Source organism: Triturus cristatus, chromosome 10 (assembly GCF_964204655.1).
Source record: "Triturus cristatus chromosome 10, aTriCri1.1, whole genome shotgun sequence".
Classification (NCBI taxonomy): Eukaryota; Metazoa; Chordata; class Amphibia; order Caudata; family Salamandridae; genus Triturus; species Triturus cristatus.
In genome coordinates, this window is record NC_140593.1 from 488673765 (window position 1) to 488696090 (window position 22326).

Genomic DNA, 22326 nt, shown 5'->3' on the forward strand with positions numbered 1-22326 from the left:
CTTCAAGGGCCCGACGACTCCTGCACCGACCTCCGGAACAGACGCCTGCGGACGTCGTGCTTTCGGAAGCTCAACAAGAGGTGGCCGACGCCCTGCATTTCTAAAAGGTACTGCTTGCGGGTCTTCCCGACACCATAGCTGGCCCGCAACACTGCGGTCAGCCAGAACTGTTTGGCTTTGTTTGTTCACGACGCCGCGATAGCCCGGAACGGAGCTATCGACATCAAGGAACTGTTTTTCAAGCATATTTTGATAATTGAAGATTTATAAGTACTGTATTGTGGATTTTTATCGTTTTTGGTTTTGTCTTAAGTATATAAAAATATTGGATATTTTTCTAAACTGGTGTGGTGTTCTTTTGTAGTGCTTATACTGTATTACTGTTGGTTATGTGCAAATGCTTTACACACTGCCTCTAAGATAAGCCTGACTGCTCGTGCCAAGGTACCAAGGGGGAGAGCAGGGGTTATTTTAGGAGTGTAACTCCTTTATCCTGACTAGAGTGGTGGCTTCTGCCCGACTTTGGCACATGCCCTAGCCGACCAAAAATCCCATTTCTAAGAACAAGACAACAGGATTGTAATGACTACTAGGACTACTTTACTGTTCTAGCCTTTATTTATTCTAAGCAAACCATGTCATGCCGTGCAAAGCGGAATTTTTTCCACTTTTATAATTCACACAGGTGTTTATTACAAATTATAGTTCTTGGGTAATAAGCATGTTTGGTAATTTTATAGTTTATAGGACGCCTACACCCTAAGAATATGAAGCTTTGTCAATTTGTGGGAGAAACAAGTAAGGCTGAGAGAAAGGATTGCATCTACTGCCTTAAAACCCCACTTTTTTGGCTTCTAATCCTGATCTTTCAAAATGTTGCTAGAAGATAACAAAACTCGGATTTTGGCTTCCACCTGAGCATTAACCTGTCTTCATGTACCCATTTGCAAAAGTAAAAGACGTCCAATAATTTTCAAACTGTAAGTTGTAACATTATTTTGCCATTGGATAATTCAATTCCTTAACTATGTTGCACCAAACAAATCGGTATTCCTTAAAGATCACCGTCATAATACAAATTTTAAATCTAGTTTAGTCTAACAGTATAGCATTAGTAGTCATGAATAAGTAATGAGGGAGTGTGTGACTGCCACTTTAAAAAGCTCTCTGTTACAGTTCCCTGTAGAATACTTGTTGGTGATTTTTCATCTATCAAGGTTCATACTCAAAGAAGACCTTGCAGCATACGTCAAACTGAATGACTATTGCAGCATTCGTTTAGCCACTCTTCTTCTCCACCATTTAGGGAACACGTGCATTTTGAAACAAAAACTGAGAAAAAGTATCTGTCTGCTTTGTTTTAGGTTTCTTTCATTGTATCTTTTTTTTCAGTAGTTTCACAAAAACAGGCGGCAGGAAAAGATACAAGGAGAATGTTTCTCCACGAACTATTGTCAAAAGCCCTTATTAAACACAACAGTAGCGACCATAATTGAACGAATATCATGTGATATCCTTCACACACCCCTTTTGATTCATACTTCTGACCTTGGTTAACAGGTGGGACCCCCAAATGTAGGAGCTATTTTTACAATTCTCAAACACAGCAGGCCTGATTCAAAACTTAAATGTATGGCACAAAATACTTCTTTTACACCTATCGGGAATTCAGAAAAGATTTTTTGGCAAGAGTAAGTGCATTTCTCTGCCACGAGTGTGTGGAAATCTGCAGTAGTAAATTCTATGCAAGGAGGAAGGGGAAGAGGTTGTGACAAGGAGTGTTTCTTTCCTTGTAAGTTTGTGAGCACCGACAAATGGTCCCTGAACCCTGGAAATGGTCAGAGTTACTCCAGTCTAAAGCAGGAGTAAATTCCCTCTCAGGATGGCAGGGGCAACAGATCACAGATTTGCTGGGGGTGTTTGCACCTTTGGCTGCCGTTACCACTATCCTATTTGCACAGGAGGAATGGACAGATTTAAGAAAGTAACATGATAGGTGTAAATAATAAGCCATCACACCAGGATCTTGTCCAACTTTCCAGGAACACTACTACACCTTTGTGAATTTCTAAAAAGTGTAAAGTACTTTTATGTGGAGTGGCATAGCTCTGCCCTTACTTTTACCCCATGGGGGAAGGTGTGTAAAAATTCCTCTCCAAAAGGAACATACATCAGGCAGACTTCTAGCAGCACATGTCGATCAGGAGGCCGGAGCATGATATAGAATAAGCAGCATAGACACAGTGATGGCATCTTCGGCAGTTTCAAGATGTGCACAGGGGTCAGTCATGCTGAGAACGTACTTTCCTCTCCCCTCCCATGGATACTTTCACTATAAAGAATAACCAGACTTCACAAAGTGTGCAATGTTTAAAGAGATCAGGTCAAACTTTCTACTAAAAGGAGGTTTAAGGGGGAAAAACATTTGCAAAAAGATCTTTTTAGGCGCAGTGCTCAAGTTTCCGGAGTTCACGAGAGAGTACATCATCCAGTGAAGAATTTCCAGGACTACAAGACCCAAAACGTAAAGAGAAACCCTTGACTGTAAGAGCTACACAGTTATTGCCCTGAAAAATGTAAATCTGCTTTAGCACAAAGAGTACATTTTGCCAACTTCACTCAACTGAAAGAATAAATTGACAATCTATGCCCACCCCTCCACAGAGAACAATATAGTGAATTCTAGACTGGTAACTGTGAATTCAAACAATGAAGAACACCACAGATTTGTGCGAGAGTGTTTGTGTATATGTATTTGCCCTTTAAAAGATTCCACAACCCAACAAACAATGCAGCTTTCACAAAACTGTTTTAATGAAACTTAAAACGGTAATAATGCAAATTGGCATAGTCCATTTGAAACAATTACATTGTCACAGTATAAGCAGATTAAAAAACAAGAGAGTCATGTTACAATAACAAATCCTCTCTATAAACATATTTGTTCAAAAACTTTAGAAACAACAATGTTCTTTTTACCAGAAGAATCAGTGCAATTCCTGCCAATTTTGCACCAAAATGCCGATCCATAAAGATGTCTTCTCAACACTTTGTCTACCTTTCTTTTTTTTTATACCTCCGAGGAGAGACTTTGTGAACACAATACAGGAAAGCTCTGCAAACGAGTATGACTTCTGGTCACCATCAAACGTGGACTGAAGGCCTAAAATGACTTTAGAGATGAGTCTTTCAGAAAGGGCAGATCTTAGTGGGATGAGGGAAGGGCCAGATACACAGATCAAACATTTTTTAATGCTACACAGCCATATTTACAAGCTGTTTTGTAAATGTAGGGTTTTGCATGAATCCTCATGTTAGCACTTCTCCATGCTGGGAGGCACCTAGTGTGGAGGAGTGGTGAAAAGTATTTTTTATCCAAGTCTAAAAATCGGTGTTGGAATTGATTTATAATCTTACTTATCTACTTTTGCAAATCAGAGACTTTGCTCCTGGTTACAAATTAAGAACCCTAATCCCCCTTTCTAGACCAGATCATTAATTAGCACTTGGATGCTTTGTCACTGGCACTGTGGTTCAAACGAATTAACCTCCAGCTAAAGCTTCTGTTAGATAGCAATCCTTAGAATATGTTCACTCTCGGTCTATGACAAATTTCACAAACATCTGGATTCTCTGCACCCAAGACAGTCCAAAGAATATTCTTCTTTGTATGCCCTCAAAAACAGAGTAATGCATGGCTCAAGGATGCAGACGTGGTAGGTGGTGGCTATATGCTTCTCATGATACACATGAAGTAAATATGGTAGAATGTTCGCTCATGCAGAGATTGAGATATGGGAGCAATCTTTATTTGGAACTGGAGATTGGGATTAATGTATACCCTAGTAGCTTTCCAAATACAAGTAACATTCAAATATGCAAAGCAGGTACACATTTGGGTTTGTCCATGAATCATTAAAATAGTATTTGGTAAAATATAAACCATTTTGTATTAAAAAGAAAGATTGCTATGGGCATGATAAAATAGTTCGGTATTATGCCACATATGATTAAATGGGAAGAGGATAAGTAGTTGTGCATTTATTCTATAGTGTCTTCCCTAAATTCTACTTCTAAGACTGTGAACTATTCCTGATCAAGGGAACAGTGAGTGCAAATAAATAAATCATAGTTTATAAATTGACCTTTTAAAACTAGTTTATATATTTCCCAGCACAAAATTCAAGAACTGACCGAAAGCAAGAATATGGCTAACAGGGCATGGGTGTGTGTGTTAACAAGAGTCCTACATTTCTTTCAAATTGCATACTGTATACATTTGGGCACAGTTTTACAAAAGTAATCGTAAACAGAGAGAACATAAAAATGGCACTTAACAAAAAGGGGCACAGAGTAAAAGCAACAAGCTGGACTTCTTTTTTGGGATGCCCATGAGAAGCACGAACTCAGGCAACTCTGCTGGACGACGTACTAGAAGGCAAATACAAATTCTGATTTCAAATGTTGTAATTGTTAGAGAAATTTGGTAGTGTCCTGATGTGTAAGGTTGCATTCACTCAAAAATAATTAAGTGGTACGATTGTCTGGTTTCATTACGTGTTGTTCACTACTATTTCATTATAAAGAACATGATCAAGGCCACAGGTTCATATAATATAATATAATATGAGTCATATATGCCTTCACGAAAGTAAGAAAGTTTGCTCAGCAAGTATATGCTGCTAGGAAATTAATTCAAGTGACTATAACAAATGTTCTAGTAGATCTGTTGTTCTTTTTGCAGGTATAAGCAATGCAGAGGGCCGAATGTTGTCACAATTTTACTCACAATGGTCACTACATCCAGATTAACTTAAAAGTTTTGAAAACTGTGAAGATCTTAACTTTTACCTAGAGTGCTTTATGACCGAACGTGTTTCGCGATGGGCGCTCCTGTCATCGGCACAACTCAATGGGCCACTATGAACTGATTACATTAACACAAGATTTACACGTAAGAGGTACAAGAGACAATACATCTAAGAAGCTGGTATTCTACACATAAACTAATACAATTATCTTTTATTTATTTTTATATTCAGTACAGTTTTACAATTTGCAGTCCAAAATGGGTCCCAATGTTACATCATACACAGCAATACCAATACCTCATACATGGAGCAAACACAGACTACACCCTGTGAGCAAAATTCCTACTCCATTCTCTACTGCAGTTCAGTTCCGGGAAGGCTTTTTTCAGAAGGCAGAAATGTATAATTATTGCAGAAAATGTAACAGACTAATATATTTTCCATCAAGTACATAGATTTCACATTTAACCACACAAATGTAATTACCTACTACTCTTCTGTAAGATGGTGAATAATAACTTAGGAGCATTGGGATATGCTCTGGCTGTGAATGTCCTTTTCTACTGACGTGGTAGTCGAGCTCGAGAAGTTCACACACAAGCCTACTACTAGCTGAAAACGTCACACTGGTTTTTTTTCTTAATAGCTCATGCATGCGATGTCAACAGGAACAACATTTAGGAAGTGCTCTGTTTATGAAATCAACAGTGGTGACAGGCCAATAAACTTCGAGTCCTACAAAGGCTACAAGTTCAAGGCAAATCAGTTGTATAATGACTTCTATGGCATCTTTACTTTTCTTGTAACAGTGCAGGGATGTTGATATTCCATCCAATGGCTTGACGATCAAAGCCGCAAGAGAAGAGGTTGCATGTTGGGTGGTCTTCGCTCCAAGCAGAACAACATACCATTCTTCTATGACCCTAACAAAATAATAAACTCAACATTAGACAATTAAGAGTAGCAGAATAAGAACTTAATAATATAATCTTTTAAATGTCAGTACATATAAATGGTGATCACCTTGACCCCATACCTCAGAGGATGATTATGGCCCACCAGCACGCAATAAACAGCGTAACTTACTTCACTTGTGTGCATTGTATTCAATTATCTTTATTATTGTTATAGCAGAATCAATTAGCACACACAAGAACATTGCTGCTGACCCTTCGCCCTGCTCATTGCTAAACCCTTTTTTTGTTATTTGGGGCAATTCACGCCTAGACTTTCCTAATTTCTTCCACAAAAAATATGGTTGAATGACACTATAAAACTGACACACAAACCTTCAACACGCATGGGAAGTCTATTTACGGTAAGTGTTACACATATATACATATAAGGCTCAGACACAGAGCACTCACGGGACACTATTAATTTTAATGAGCAAAGGCGTTTCGGCGTAATGCCTTCTTCAGTGCTCAGCTGCAGTTGCACCACAATTCCCCTTGATTTAAATTGCGCTTTTTGGGCATTTTCACTGGAGAACACCGCCATCAACAGCAACAAGGGACTGTCTCCATTAAATGTCCAATACACGAAATAAACGGCTGCAATCTTTGCGTGCATTTCAAAAATCGTTTTTCTTATTTTGTTTCAACTTTTTTACCGTGACTTCACCCTTCACGTTTACACGGAAACAGAGGCCCCCGTCCAGAGTTCGGCAGACAGGGTGATACCGGAGCCTGAATGAATATATACATATATACACACATACATTTTGGGGGTGACCTCCAAACCTCCCCTTTTTTATTTGCCCGTACCACCCAATACCCTTACCCACCCCTAACGCCTTAAAGAACAAGCTACTTACCTTCAGTAATGCATAATCTGGTAGAGACACTATCTAGCTGCAGATTCCTTACCTTTGAATTTCCTAGGCGTCAGACTGGATCCGGAAACTTTTGAGTGAGCACTACCTCTGTACACCGTTGGGTGGCTAAGTTCGGTCTGCGTGACGTCGCCAGCGTCAGTTGTGATGTCACGGTCACTTATATAGGCACCACTCAGGTACGTGGACGTCAGTTTCTTTTCACTTTTCCACGCCAGAAGCACAGACCCATGAAGTGAACTGACTAGTGTGCATCACAACTAGGGCCCTGAAAATGGGAACAACCCTAGCCCTAAAAATCAGTCCGCACAGCGGGGAGGCATAAGTGGGTCTGTAAGGAATCTGCAGCTAGATATGGTCACTACCAGATAATGCTTTACCGAAGGTAAGTAACTTGTTCATCTGATAGAGTCTTCTAGCTGCAGATTCCTTACCTTTGAATAAATACCAAAGTCATACTTCCAGGTGGTGGGCTGCGGACAGACTTTCTAGACTAAAAAGTCCTGCGGGACCGAACAGACAAAATGCCCGTCCCTATGGACCAGACTGTCCAGGCAGTAGTGTTTTGCAAACGTGTGCTTTGTGCCCACATTGCAGCCTGGCAGATGTCCAGGACTGGCACTCCCTGAGCTATTGCAGTGGTCGCAGCCTACCCCTGGTAGAATGGGCTCTTAAGCCTTCCAGAGGCTTCTTTCTAGCCAGGGTGTAGTCGATTTTAATGCAGATAACGACCCAGCGCAAAATGGTTTGCTTCTGCACTGCCCAACCTTTTTTAGCTTCCATGTAACCCACAAAGAATGAGTCGCCCTCCCGGAACTCTTTTGTGCGGTCAACGTAGAACAACAAAGCTTTTTCTTGGGTCCAGATGATAGAGATGCTCCTCTTTCTTAGAGGGATGCAGGGGAGCAAAAAGGGTGAGCAGCTAGACCGACTGGCCCAGATGGAATGGAGTCACCACTTTTGGAAGAAATGAGGCTCGAGTGAGAAGCACCACATTATCCAAAATTGTCGTAAGGCTTGGATGACAAAGCCTGCAATTCATTCACCCTCCTGCCAGATGTTATCGCCACTAGAAAGGTTGTCTTGATGGCGAGTAGCCGTAGGGGACAATTGTGCAAAGGCTCAAAGAGAGCACACATAAGATATGTGAGAACCAGATTGACATCTCGCTGTTGCATGATAGGGCATAGGAGGAAATCTATTTACACAATAGGGGATTTGAGCAAGGAAGGTTGGTCTGGCAGCTGCAAGAAAGAGGACAGAGTAGAAAGATAACCCTTAAGATTCCCCAAAGCAGAGCCCTGCTGGGCAAGGGTAAGAATAACAATTTGAATGTTAAACAAATTAGCAGAAGGAGGGTCAATAGACCTTGACTTTTGCCAATGGCAGGAGCCTGACCTCCAAGATTAGGTTACATACTTCGGTAAAAAGGTTGAAAGCTATCAACTGTCGCAGCTCAAAATCCACGCATGGAGTCGAAGAGTTAACATGTTCAGGTGGAGGACCTCCTCCCCTGCTGCTGTGACAGAAGATCCTCCCGAAGAGGCAACCTGATCGAAGGATCGATGCTCATGCAAAGAAGCTCTGGATACCAGACTCTCCATGCCCAGTCCAGAGCCACAAGAATGACTTGGGCCAAGTTGTTCTTGATCTTCTTGAGAACTTTGGGCAGTAGTAGTATGGGTGGAAAGGCATACAAGAGGCCTGAGCTCCACTCGTGACGAAATGCGCCGCTGAGCGATAGCCACCTTAGAAATTCCAGCATGCAAAAATCTCTGACATTGCACGTTCTTTTCGGAGGGGAACAGATCTAGCCATGAATCTCCCCACTGCTGAGCCTTGCACCACCTCGGACTATAGACACCATTTGTGATCTGCTAGGCATCGACGGCTGAGTTTGTCCACCCTCACTTTCAGAGAACCTGCCAGGTGTTGAACCACCAGGGTCATGCTCTGCTGTTCTAGCCATGTCCAGAGGCATAAGGCCTCTTGACAAAGGCCCTGCTTGTTCCAGAACCACATGGCAGTCGTGCTGTTGGTGAAACCTGCACCAACATTTCCTTGACAGAAGGAAAAAATGCTTTCAATGCTAGTTGGATTGTCCGAAGTTTCAACAAGTTGATGTGGAGCCTCGACTCTGCCGGAGACCAGTGTCCCCTGATTTCCACCTCTCCCAGAGGGCCAACCAATCCCAGGAGTGACGCATCTCTCACTATTGTGAGATCTGGTTGGGGAAGGGAGAGGGTTTCTGCCTCTGACCCAATTGTGGTTGGTCACCCACCACTATAGGTGCAATTCCCTCCAAGATCTGAACCATGTTGGAGAGATTCCCCTGATGGTTTACCCACTGGAACTTCAGGTCCCACTGCAGAGCCCGCATACGCCATCAGGCATGATTTACCAACAGGATGAGTTCCAGCAGCCTCAGAGTCATTCTCACTGAAATCCAGGATAGAGGCTGAAACATCAGTATCATAACCCGAATATCCTGGACTCGCTGTTTGGGAGGATAAACTGTAAACAGCACTGTGTACGGAACAGCTCAGATGAAAGGGAGCGTCTGAGAAGGAGTCAGGTGAGACCTCGGCACGTTTATAGAGAAACGCAGCGAATGCAGGAAGTCTGCCGTGGTCTGGAGGGGAGAATAGACAACCTGGGGCGAAGGTGCCTTCAACAGCTAGTTGTCGAGGTAGGGGAAGACTAATACCCCTAACCTGCGCAGATGAGTTGCGACCACCACCATCACCTTGGTAAACACTCGAGGGGTGCTGGTAAGGCTAAAGGGGAGCAAGGTGAACCAAAAGTGCTTGTGGCTTCCCTTGAACTGCAGGTAACGCCTATGGCCTGGCAGGATAAGAATGTGAAAATACACATCCTGCCAGCCAGTCTCCTTGGTTTACTGCAGACAAGACCTTAGCCAACGTGAGCCTCATGAACTTCACATTTTGAGGAACAGAATGACTGTCCGGAGGTCCAGAATAGGATGTAGACCTTTGTTCTCTATAGCTCCCTTAGCCAGGAGAGTTGAAACTTCCTCTCGGAGTAATAATAGATAATCCTCTGCCAGCCGTTCTTGAGTTGGTGGTAAAGGAGGAGTAAAATAAAGAAAGGGAAGAGAATAGCCATCCTGAATGATTTGCAAGGCCTGCTTGCCTGATGTTATGGACCTCTAGCGAAGGAGATGATGTTGAATTCTCTCTACAGTAGCAGGGTCTGGCAGAACCAAACTAGGAACGCTTAGAGGCTTCAGCTGTCGTGGGCTGGGTGGCAGATGACTTCTAGCTACCATTCCCACAAGATCGGAATGTACAGCGTCCTCGCACAACTTGGGGAGTCTGTGCAGGACAGTGGCTGTGGTATGGGTGGCACGGTTGAAATCCTCTACCATTGCCACAAAAGGGGTGAAAGGTAGACTGGCCACAAGGTGTAACCGAGATGCCTAAGGATCTCGCCGTAGCACGAGAATCCTTGAAGCGTTCTAAAGCTGAGTCCCCCTTTTCATCAAAGAGACGAGTCCCGTCAAAGTGCATGTCCATGAGATTAGCCTGGACATCACCCGAGAAGTCAGAAGTTCTCAGTTCGGCATGCGTCGTAAAGCCACCGTTGACAAATCCGCTCTACCCAGCGAGTCAGTCGTATCTAAGCCACACCGAATAGTGAACTTTGCTGCATCTTTCACTGCCTGGGAGAGCATGGCCTGGGACTCCTCCAGAATGTGCGGCAGTCCTTGCATAACCGTTTTCCATAAGGTGTGCGTAAAACAGCCCAATAAGCATGCAGTGTTCACCGACCGCAATGCAAGGCTGGTGGAAGAATACATCTCCCGTGCATCCAGCCTCTTGGATTCCCTATCCAGGGGAGCAGAAGGGAATGTGCCATGGGACGATGAAGCCTGAACCACCAAGCTCTCAGGGATGGGGTGCTGGCATGGATTACCCGGTGCCAGGAGATGGTGGTGTGCTACTGTCCTGTTTACAGGAGCCCCTGTGCTAAGCTTGGACCATATGCCTAGAAGGACATCTGTCAGTGCTTCATTAAAGGGCAAAAGGGGTTCGGACTAGGAAGCCCCAGTTAAAGCCTTTCGGTCAAGATATTAGTCTTCACCTGCACTCCAGATCAAGCACCTCTGCTGCCCTCCACACCACCATTGTGTAAAATGCCCCCTTGTCTGTAGCCACACTAGGCAGAGAGAGCATTCCATTATCTGGAGATGTGTCCAGTCCACTGACTTCTCCACGGTCCTCATACCAGTCCATTTACTCACATGGGGCACCCAAATGGTGTTCCAAAGGGTCCAGGGACCCCTCCCATTCTTCTGCCAAGTGTGAAACCTCTTCAGAATGAACAGGCAATGACGTAGAACTTCTTTACTCCGTCGGAGCCGGAGTCAACGTTGACCAATGTCGATCCAGCTCCAAGTCGTCGGGTATCAGAATGGGGCGGGTGCCGCCGGCATCGTCGTCATCAGAGGCACAGACTTTGGGGCCAGATCCAGGGAAGGTCGGATTGACATGACCGGCGCCGACCCGGATCCACAATCGGATCCATGAAACCCCACCGTGCCGGAGCAGTCCATGTGGATGCTGGTGGGACTTCTCCCAAGTCAAATCAACAAGGAGCTCAAGGGGGAAATAAGATTGGGTCGCCCCCCACTCAAATCAATACTACAACAAAGTGACCCCAATCTATTAATACGGAAACTCATTAGACGCTTTGTGAAAAGGACTGAGAAGTATAAACTTTCCTTCTTCTGATCCACTCTCCACCACATAGGTATGTAAGAGAGGTCCCTAATTCACAAGACTCCGTACATACGTAAAAACTACAAGAACCTTGTCCAAATGAAGCAGTCGCTGTGTTCAAAAAAACGAATTTGTGAAAATACCCTGTGAAAGACCTCCTATCACCGTCACTTTTTCTGACGGGTACTGGTGGTAACTGACTCTGACTAACCAGGCCTAGAGCCAGTGCTATGCTAAAAGACACTTAGAATACAGTGAAAACACCTACATACACTAGGGAACACTATGCATTGGGGTACCTCTGTGATTAGCATGACCTCCTCTGTAAGCCCCTAGTACATAATAAGGCAGGGGGATTAAAATTACCTCTAAGTCAGAGGAGCAGAAATATGCTACTTTAACTAGTAGTCACGTTTGCAGCGTGGTGGAGAAAGGGTGCTGGGTGTCCAACCAACGCTCAGGAATTCCACTGCGTAGGACTTACAGGAGGTACCAGAAGGGATTCTTGGCCCCCAAACTCACTCAGGACTAAATTGGACTTTATCCCCCATCCCGTAGTCTGCCACGAGGCACGTTTGCAGAGTGGTAGAGAAAGGGGGCCATGGCCTCCGAAGACGTCTTAGCAAACCCACTGTGTGGGACTTACTGTAGGTAACAAGAGGGGTAGTAGGCCCCCAAGGACATCCTTGGGGGCCAACTTCGCAAACTATTACCTCCAGTCCGTCCCACACAGCAGCATTGTTAAGTACTTGTACCAGGACATGCCCACTTTTCCACCACTCTACAAACACTCCATGGCACGTTCTTGGATGGGGATTCAAGTCCCCTTTACTGCTGGGGGTATTTAGGGGCCAACAAGCCTACCTTTTACCTCCAGTAAGCCCCTCGCAGTGGGATTGGTGAGAGGTAGACAAAGGCCATGCCCCCTTTCTCCGCCACTCTGCAAACACGCCCCCTGGCGCGTTGTAAGTTGGGGGATTAAGTCCCCTTGAATCCTGAGGGTCCCTGGGGTCCAACTAGCCCTCCAGGTACCTCCAGTAAGCGCCACAGAGCTGCGTTGCAGAGAGGTGTAAAAAGGGGCGTGGCCTGGTCCACCTCTCTGCAACGCAGCCCTGTGGCCCTTACTGGAGGTACCTGGTGGGCTAGTTGGCCCCCAGGGACCCTCAGGATTGAAGAGGAATTAATTCCCCAACTTAAAAAGCGCCACAGTGTGGGTTTGCACACGTCACCTTAGGCCCCTCCCCCTTCCTTCACCACTGTGCAAACGCGCCCCGTGACGCTTTTTAAATGGGGGATAAAGTCCCCTTGAATCCTGAGGGTCCCTGGGGTCCAACTAGACCACCAGGTACCTCCAATATGCGCCAGGTAGCTGCCTTGCAGAGAGGTATTCAGAGGCCATGCCCCTTTTTACACCTCACTGCAATGCAGCTCTGTGGCGCTTACTGGATGTACCTGGTGGGCTCGTTGGACCCCAGAGACCCTCAGGATTCAAGGGTACTTAGTCCCCCAACTTAAAACGTGCCACAGGGCGTGTTTGCACACGTCACCTCAGGCCCCACCCCCTGCCTTCACCACTGTGCAAACGCGCCCGTGGCGCATTTTAAGTTGGATGATAAAGTCCCCTTGAATTCTGAGGGGCCCTGGGATCCAACTAGCCCACCAGGTACCTCCAGTAAGCGCCACAGAGCTGCGTTGCAGAGAGGTGTAAAAAGGGGCGTGGCCTGGACCACCACTCTGCAACGCAGCCCTGTGGCGCTTACTGGAGGTACCTGGTGGTCTAGTTGGCCCCCAGGGACCCTCAGGATTCAAGGGAACTTAATCCCCCAACTTAAAACGCGCCACAGGGCGCGTTTGCAGTGTTGCTGGGAGGGGGCGGGGCCTCTGGCACTATCGCGTCTTTTTTTTTTTCTTCGAAGGGGGGCTGTGTGGCCCCCCCCCCCCCTTCTTTTTTCTTTTCTTAGACCCTGGGGACCCCATCCCCCAGGGCATGACCCCTTTAAAAAAAAAAAAAAAAAAAAAAAAAAAAATGAACGGGAAGGGTCCGCGTGGGCCTCCTCCCGTGGCCATTTCCGGCCCAGGGGACCCCATCCCCGGGCCATGGCCACATTATTTTTCTTTTTTCTATAGAAGGGGGCTGCATGGCTCCCCTCCTGAGGCCTCTATTGGCCCCGGGGACCCCATCCCCCGGGGCTGGCCTTGATATATATATATATATATATATATCACAGAAAAAACCATAGGTTTCAGGCACGTTATAGTTAGGAATTAGCATTTAAAAAACCTCAGAAATTCACTGAAAAAACCATAGGTTTCAGGGGTGTTATAGTTAGCTGGACTTTTCACTTGTACAAAACCATTGAAATTCCCCCGTTATAGTTAGTTCAGCTAACTATAACTCGCGCGCCCGCAATGCACTGCTGATGACGTCACATATTACATCACTCATGACATGGTCAGTGACATCACTCATGACATCACTGATGACATCTCAAATGACATCACTGATGACATCATCCTTGTGATAGAGTGGCAGACCTCCTCTCACCCTAATATAACCTTTGATACACACATTCAAAAATAGAGACTAAAATTTTCAAAACAATGGACATACCAATACCAGTTACAACAACCTCTTCAGTAATTCTAAGATCCACATACACATCCACTCATTCACCAACAGTCCTATACAGTCACTCATACATGTACTCACTCATCATATGTACTCATACACCTATACATCCTGTTACACAATGCCACTCATCCATAGAGTTACTCACACACATAGTCACTCATGCTAATAAAGAATCAAACATACGTTTACTTGCATATACAGTTATACACACACCACCATACTTACTTCTACGGAAACTTACACATACTTAGTCTTTTAAACAATCACTTATAGAAACACATACTTATTCATACAGGAACTCTTTCAATCTCTCACTCTCACATATACTCACTTATATACTCCAATGGTCACATATACTAGTTTAAAACATATGTAGTTACTCATAAAGACACTATTGAGACAGTCATTCACTCACTAACACACCCATACACACACTCATCCACCCATACAGTCCTGCACACATGCTGTGTTCAACCCATACAAACAGTGAGTCACTCATTCATGCACCTATGCACTACGTAATACCCCCCACCGAACCATGCAGACACTCAGACTGATACTCAAAAAACCAACTAATAACCTATATAGACACCCATGTAGCTACTCACCAACCCATGCAGCCACTTATACACAAAGTGAGAGACTGATACAGATATTTACATATTTAAACATTACTCACTAAGCCATGTATTCACTATGATACACTTAATCAGTCAGTTACACAATCAATTTTTCAAAAACAAATCATCCATTTAGACACTTATATACCCATTTATTCTTCCATCGACCTTGAGATATACATATATAAAACATATTTAATTTTCAGAAAAACACACATTCACTGGATTCCTTTATGGTCTGTTATGCTGCAGCCTTCTCTCCTGTCTGTCCATTATGGTCAGCTAGCTACCATTGCCTCTTGCCCCTCTGTTCTCTGTTGTCCATGTGCATGGTCCTGTCCCCTCCCTCTTGCTTTCTATGGATTGTTGTGCTGCACTCCCGTCCTGCATGCCCTGTGTGATGTATTGTGCTGCTGCAAACCCTGATGCCTGCCCTGCAGGGTCAGTTTGGTGCACCTCTCCATGTCTCTCCTGTCCTCTGTTATCCAAATCCATGTCCCTATCCCATTTCCTTCCATGATCCAATGTACCATACTTGCGAACATTTTGAACTTGGTAAGAGGGAGATTTTGAAAAAAAACTGGGGTATTGATTTTCCCCTTTGAGTTACATTGAAAAAGAGGATATTGTAGACAGGAGACAGATCAAATAAAGCCCATTTGAGCTTAAAAACATTGGACGTTTCCTGGCTGAATCGGGTCTGTTGGCATGTATGGTTGTACTACCATTGCCTCTTCCTTCTGCCCACAATGGACTATTACATTGCCACAGCCTTGAAGGAGGGTAGATTTTGTATCACAGGGGGCCCCTGGCCCGTTCTGTCCACACCTGAAGTATGAGACCCTTGTCCTTGCCCTGCCAGCCGCATTTGTAGGCCGTATTAAATTGACCAGCGGGTCCTGTGTTGCTATATAATTATCCTGAGACATCCTTACCACTCAGCCAGCATAAAACCCCTGTGTAGGCCCTTCTGTTCAATATGTAGGCCTCTTTGTTAAATTGACCATAGCTCTGCAATTTTAGTGTATAGCAGTCTGAAGGCAGGTCTACGAGGCCTTCTGCTCCAAACTAGTAGCCCCCACCCTACCCGAGTGCTCCGTGCTCGGTATCAAAGTTCAACATCCCCCTGAAGCTGTCGACATACAGTAGGCTGCATCCTGGACTTGTACTTGCTTCCTGGGCAGGTTTCCCGCTTTTAAGGAAGTGGCAACCGCAGAGCGTCAAGTTAGGAGAACTGAGGAGATTTTATACATGAATATATTGAATTCCTGTACAATACCCATTATTTTCTGCTTGCTCTATGGAACTTACGATAAGCGATTGGCCTGAGAGACTGACCTTTTCACCCAGTCCATTGTCAGCATTAAGTGGGTAAATGACGAAATGTCTGGTAAAATCTGCAGACGAAGCTTTTGGGTAGCATACGTAGGTAGATGTAGCGTGCAAAGGAGCCCACAAAATGATATAAAAAGGGAGCACCCACAGATATCGACGGACAACCTCGCCGTCTGTATGTAGGTTAACAGGCTGTGCAGGTTTTCCCCAAGAACTGGGAGCTCTTGTCTTCCTTTGCTTAAAATGTCTTGCTCTGCTTTGCTTGAAGTATCTTATTCTATTTTACCTATATGAAATGTCATGTTATGTTTAACCATTGTTCTCTTTACTTTTGCATTTAAAAGATGTTGTATTGTAATTGCAGGAATGCTTGCTCTAAGAGTAAATGTGAGTGTCCCTAGGTAACATTTTCCTTGGTGTAACTTGTTTCTCATGATGCATTTATAGATGTGTTTTCTCTCTCTCTCTGTCAGTCCATTAATTGAGATACAGAGAATATCATGACAGCTGTATGATTATCTGGATTCTGTATTTTGTACTTTATGTCTCTATTCTGCGGTTTCTTTGAAGTTGCATCTTCTCATTAAACTGCCATTGTATTCTGCCTCCAATTCCATGTCTCATATGTCTGTTTTCTTCATTTTTGGAGCAAGCGTTCCTAGGCACCCCGGCTCAAATTAAGGTGCCCCTTTTGTCCCTGACTCACTCTCCTGCTCAGTTCTGTGGTGGCTCCCGGGGCTCTGGGGACCGCCCCTAGCTTCCTTGACCCGTAATAGATCTTCCCTCCAACAGCCTCTCTTGCAAGTCCTGTATTGTTGGTTTGTTGCCCCTGCCCCCCTTTCCACTGCCCTCCATAGTCTGTTGTGCTTCCACGGCCCTTCCTGCCTGCTCAGTGTGGTTAAATTGTTGCCTTTGCACCCTCCTACCTGCCTTCAATTTTCAGAGTCCGTGCCCCTGGCCTCTGACTCTCAACAGTATCCTAATGAACAACTAGATTGCTAACATTCTATATTTATTACAAAAGTGTGGAACGCCTGACATCATCTTGATGTAATCAAAACTGTAATACCTAGAGCATTCCTTTAGAAATTACATATATGAGAGGGTCTTATTGGCATCAAAATTATGGTTAGTGCTCTAAAAGACTAAAATAAGGACATATTTTCTGAGTTTTCAAATAGCGACAAAGCACTTTTAAATTATTTGTTATCTTTATGTTTTTTTATCTAGTTGACAACTTGATTAAATGTTGCACTTAGGGGAAAGGATGTGGTGTTACTTCCAGAACTGCAGACTTTGCAACTGGGGAACCAGGTTGAAGTTTCTGCTTCAGCTCGACATTCTGTGATTCTGGTCAAATCACTTAGTCTCCCCATGTCTACAACCAAAATGAATTTGTTCTTGTGTGATGTAACCAATGCTCATGTAAAGCACTCCAATACCTGACAAGTCTGCACTATATAACACTGCAAAAACACAAAATAATAAGTGTTTTGCACACTTCTGTCATTGGGCTATATTTGGGCTATATCTGGGTGATTTTGGGCTACATTTGGGCTCTTTTGTCTCCGGTGGCCATCTTGGGAGATTTATTTGTTATGAAGTTTCCTAATTTCCTCATGTACTGCAGTCTCCTCAGTCGGAAATGCTTTCAGTTTTTTACTTTGATTCCATCATGAAGGTATTCAGATATGTCACACATTTGCCATGAATTCTGAATGTTAGCACTCTAGTTGCTCATTAGATCACTGTAGTAAAACTACTGTTCACCATGGAAGTCTGCTCCTGGTATTAAAAGTGCATGTTTCAGTCTGCATGTCAGAATTTTTTAATGAAATAGAAGAGGATTTGAGAAGTCACTCAAAATGTGCCCTCATTTTCTTTCTTCAGCATTAATCATAATTTCTATGGCAAAATGAACCCCCTCATTGTGTTCCTTTTTAAATTAAATGTTTTAAGTGTTACCAGTTTATTCCAATCAAGATGGCTTCAGGTGTGCCATACTTTTGTCATAATGAAGACAGTAAGTGCTCTAGTTGTTTTTAAGAACATTCTTGGACATTCTGTCATTGGGCTATACTTGGGCTACATCTGGGTGATATTTGGGCTACATTTGGGCTCTTTTGTCTCTGGTGGCCATCTTGGGAGACTTATTTGTTATGAAGTTTCCTAATTTCCTCATTTACTGCAGTCTCCTCAGTAGGAAATACTTTCAGTTTTTTACTTTGATTCCATCAAGAAGGCATTCAAATGTGTCACACATTTGCCATAAAATCAGAATGTTAGCACTCTTTTTGGTCATTAGATCACTGTAGTAAAGCTACTGCTCACCAGGGAAAACTGCTGCTGGTATTGAAAGTGCATGTTTCAGTCTGCATGCCAGGATTTGAGAAGTCACTCAAAATGTGCCCTAATTTTTCTTTCTGCAGCACTAATCATACTTTTTATGGAAAAATGAACCCCCTCATTTTGTTCCTTTTTAAATTAAATGTTTTAAGAGTTACCACTTTAATCCAAGCAAGATGGCTTCAGGTGTGCCATACATTTATCATAAGTAGGACGGTTAGCGCTCTAGTAGTTCTTTGGAACACTCTGGAAAGCTGCAGTAGAACACAAAGGAATCAACTGACAGTCTCTGCCCTTGTTGGATGTACATGTTTTACTGAGAATGTCAGACTTCATTCTCACATGACTGAGAAAGATAATGTGAATTTACAGAAAATAAGCTCTCAGTTTAGCTTATAGATCACCTTCCAAACCTCTGTGGTAAAAGCATGAGAAAATATTTTTCTCTCAATCATGATATCCCAGCAGAAGGCTTTTTCACATGGTGAAATCACCTTAGAACATACCACAATTCCTAAAATGAGTATGGTACCTTCAACAAATGATTTATAATGTAACTAAAGTCTTAAAATCTTCTATTAACTGCAATGCTTTTTAATGAGGTGCTATCATGTATATTGGTCCCAAGATGGCTGCCAACACTTCTTGGATGAAGTGCTGACAGCCAATCAGATCTCAGGATGAGATGTGTGGTTAGGCTCCGCCCACATATATATATTGATTTAAATGCTATTTTCTCAGGAACTACTGAACAGATTTACACCAGACCTACAAAAGGCACTTCCTTGACCTGAGGACTACCTCTCTGCCAAATTTCAAGTAACTCTGTTCAGCCGTTCGGGCTGTAGCTGTGTCTAAAGGTCCTACGGAAAAATGCATGGGAAAAACGCGTTTTGGGACCCCCCTTTTTTCTCAGCCCCCGCTTGACGAATCCCCCCGAGACTTTCAGGGTAGGAGCGGAGTGTAGCGCCCCACCTATTTTGAAAATTTCGCGAGGATTCATCGACCGGCGCCAAAGTTATTCCAAATAGAATGTTGCGGATTTCCTATGGAAACAGGGTCCTAACTATAACTATCTACTGGCGACCGCCAGTAGATAATTAATATATATATATATATATATATATATATATATATATATATATATATATATATATATATTTTATTTTGGGGAGGGGGCCCCCCTCCCGGGCCAATTCTGGGGCTAACATGCAGCTCCCCATGTGGAAAAGCAATCTGATTTGCTTCATTGAAGCGAGAGCAGGTTTCCCTGCTCTCGCTTCAATGAAGCAAAGCAGTTTGCAATGACAGGGAGGGAGCCACGCAGCTCCCGCCCTGTCATTGCAAACAGCAGTGTCCCGGGGGCGGGCACCCCGGGACACTGCAGGAGCCGGCCCTGGGGGGTGGCGGTCCCCAGGGCCATCGAGGGCTCCAGGAGGGGGGCCGCGCGGCCCCCCCTCCCAATGTGTACACAGCCCCGGGGAGGTGGTGGTCCCCAGGGCTCGGGGGTCCGTTACAGACCCCCGAATTAACATAATTAGTGCCCCGGGGAGGTGGTGGTCCCCAGGGTGTGTGGGGGGCTCGAGACCCCCCCACACAGGTGTTTATTTTAAAAAATGATTGCCCCGAGAGTGGTGGTCCCCTGGGCAGCGGGGGGGCCGTGTGACCCCCGTGTTTATAATTAATAAAAGCCCAGGGGTGGCGGACCCCGGGGCTTGGGGGGGGGCCTTGGAGGCCCCCACACAATAAAAATAAGAAGCCCCGGGGGGGTGGCAGTCCCCGGGGCTGCGGGGAGGGGGGAGTGTGCCCTCCCGCAAATATTTATGGAAAGCCCCGGGGGTGGCAGTCCCCGGGGCTGCGGGGGCCTACCTGGGCCCCCGCAATAACATTATTGAATGCCCACGGGCCGTGGCCCACCCAGGGGCTAAATAATAACGAAGCACGGGAGCCCACGCTTCGTTTATTTGTTTTCGCGGCCGGATGCAGTTTTTCTTTTTTTTTAAATGCTTTTTTTGGACCTGGGGATCCTTGTGGGACCCCCTAAGCAGGCCTAGGGGGTCAGGGGGTTTCTACCCTGCCCCCCTTTTCTTGTTTTACGCATTTGCTTCCCTGGTTTCTTGTGCCTTGGTTCTACCGAGGCACAAGATGGCTGCCAACACTTCCTGGTTTGGAGTGTTGACAGCCAATTAAAATACAGCTCGTGGTCGGGAGGGTGCGCGGATCCTCCGTGCCTCTAAATATCGAAACTTTTATTTTTGCTTTTCTCAGCAACTACTGAATGGATTTACACCATTTTTAAAAAGGTCACTTTGAGACCAGCAGTACCTTTTTGCCAAATTTGGGGTAAATCGTTCAGTAGTTTCGGCTGTAGCCTTGCATAAAGTTTCCTAGGGAAATTGATTTTTTTACTCTTATTTTTTGAATTTCTCAGGAACTACTGAACGGATTCACACCATTTTTAAAAAAAAAAGGTGTCTTACTGAACCAAGGGCTACCTTTTTGCCAAATTTGGTGTAATTCCGTTCAGCAGTTCGGGCTGTCTAAAGTTTCCTATGGAAAATAACATGGAGAAAACGCGTTTTGGGACCCCCCTTTTTTCTCGGCCCCCGCTTGGCGAATCACCCCGAAACTTTCAGGATAGGAGCTGACCGGAGTGCCCCACAAGTTTTGAAAATTTCACGGAGATTCATCTATTCGTATATATATATAAAAATAAATACACACACACACACACACACACATACATATATAAATATATACACACCCCAACATTTACACTTACCTTATACGTCCGGAAAAGGCATATGCATGGTAAACGTTTGGGTAGTAAAAAATGCCTGGTAATGGCACTACGTTGGTATTTATGCATTGTAAAGGCGGTTTCCCAAAGATATCCATACCAAATTGACATCCTTTTTGCTCTACATTTTGGGAACTCTAAAGTTGCTCAGAGTTCATGACTTCCCGAAGAGCAACCAATCACAAAAAAGGGGGACCAGGAGTGCATTAAGGTCCAGCATAAGTGCTCCAAGACAAATCGTAACAATTAAAAGTATGCAGTTCCTAAGAGGGAAGGTTATCAGGTGAGATATATACGAACCAAAGGTTGGGGGGTGGACCCTTTTAGAACTAGGGCCCTCACACACCCAAATGGGTGTCAAGCTTCATTATCGGGCCGGCGGTGCAATGCCCGAAGGGCATCCTCAAGCGGGGCTCTTTATCAAAGATCTTTTGACCCAATGCAGTCTGTGAAGTGCAGGGGTCGGGCCCTGAGTGCAGATTGGAGGATATGTAGATGTGAGTGTATAGTGAATAGGGATTTAAAAATATACTAAGGTTTTCTCTTAGAAGGGTTTTATTCAGCGAATTTGCTTGTCTACGACACTCGAGGGGGTGTAGGTTGCTGGAGCAGTACCACCAGAGGTATTTTTTGGGGGGGAGGGTTCAAAAGAGCAATGTTCTGCACAAAAAAGTGTGTGTTTTTAAGAATGGCATCAACAAAATTTAAAATAAAAATCTTTTTTTTTTCCGCCAAAGTTCTTCCAGTTTTCCACATGGTAGTCAATATTTGCAATTTTTGTGGTTTCTAACTACTTGCAGTTTTTGGTGGAAAGGGGTCTGAAACCAAGAGGTGACCTGGAAAGCTATACATTTTTGAAAAGTAGACAAAATTCTGAAGGGTAAAGACCTCACTGAACAGCACCTATTATGGCAGCCTGCTGAACACACGAGAACCTCTCGCCCGCAGGCAACCCCAGAGCAGGGGACCACATGTTTAAAGAGAGCTCTTAAAGGGTGGATCAGGACGCCTTTAGACCCCCCAAACAAACGGGCCTTCCTCACCCACACCCAGCCTTCCACTGGATCCTTCCGGGCAGCCAATGGGCTTCTACATCCCCTTCCTATTGCCCCAGACATTGGTGAGGGAGATGACTCCTAAGGAGACTCCAATGAGGAGGAAGGTCCTTCCCGCCGTGGGGCCCTTCCTCCGGCACGGACACCTCGT

The 22326-nt window shown here is 44.5% G+C and overlaps 1 protein-coding gene across 7 annotated transcripts in view; it reads right to left on the reverse strand.

Moving 5' to 3' along the window:
- Positions 1-2790: 2790 nt before the first annotated feature.
- Positions 2791-22326, reverse strand: part of WDR37 (WD repeat domain 37) — a 632142-nt gene continuing 612606 nt past the window's right edge. For all 7 annotated transcript variants that reach the window (XM_085631908.1, XM_085631907.1, XM_085631906.1 and 4 more), the window contains one exon: positions 2791-5734. In XM_085631908.1, the coding sequence (XP_085488034.1) occupies positions 5603-5734 (132 nt within the window). In that variant the 3' untranslated portion in view covers positions 2791-5602. The remainder of the gene's footprint in view (positions 5735-22326) is intronic.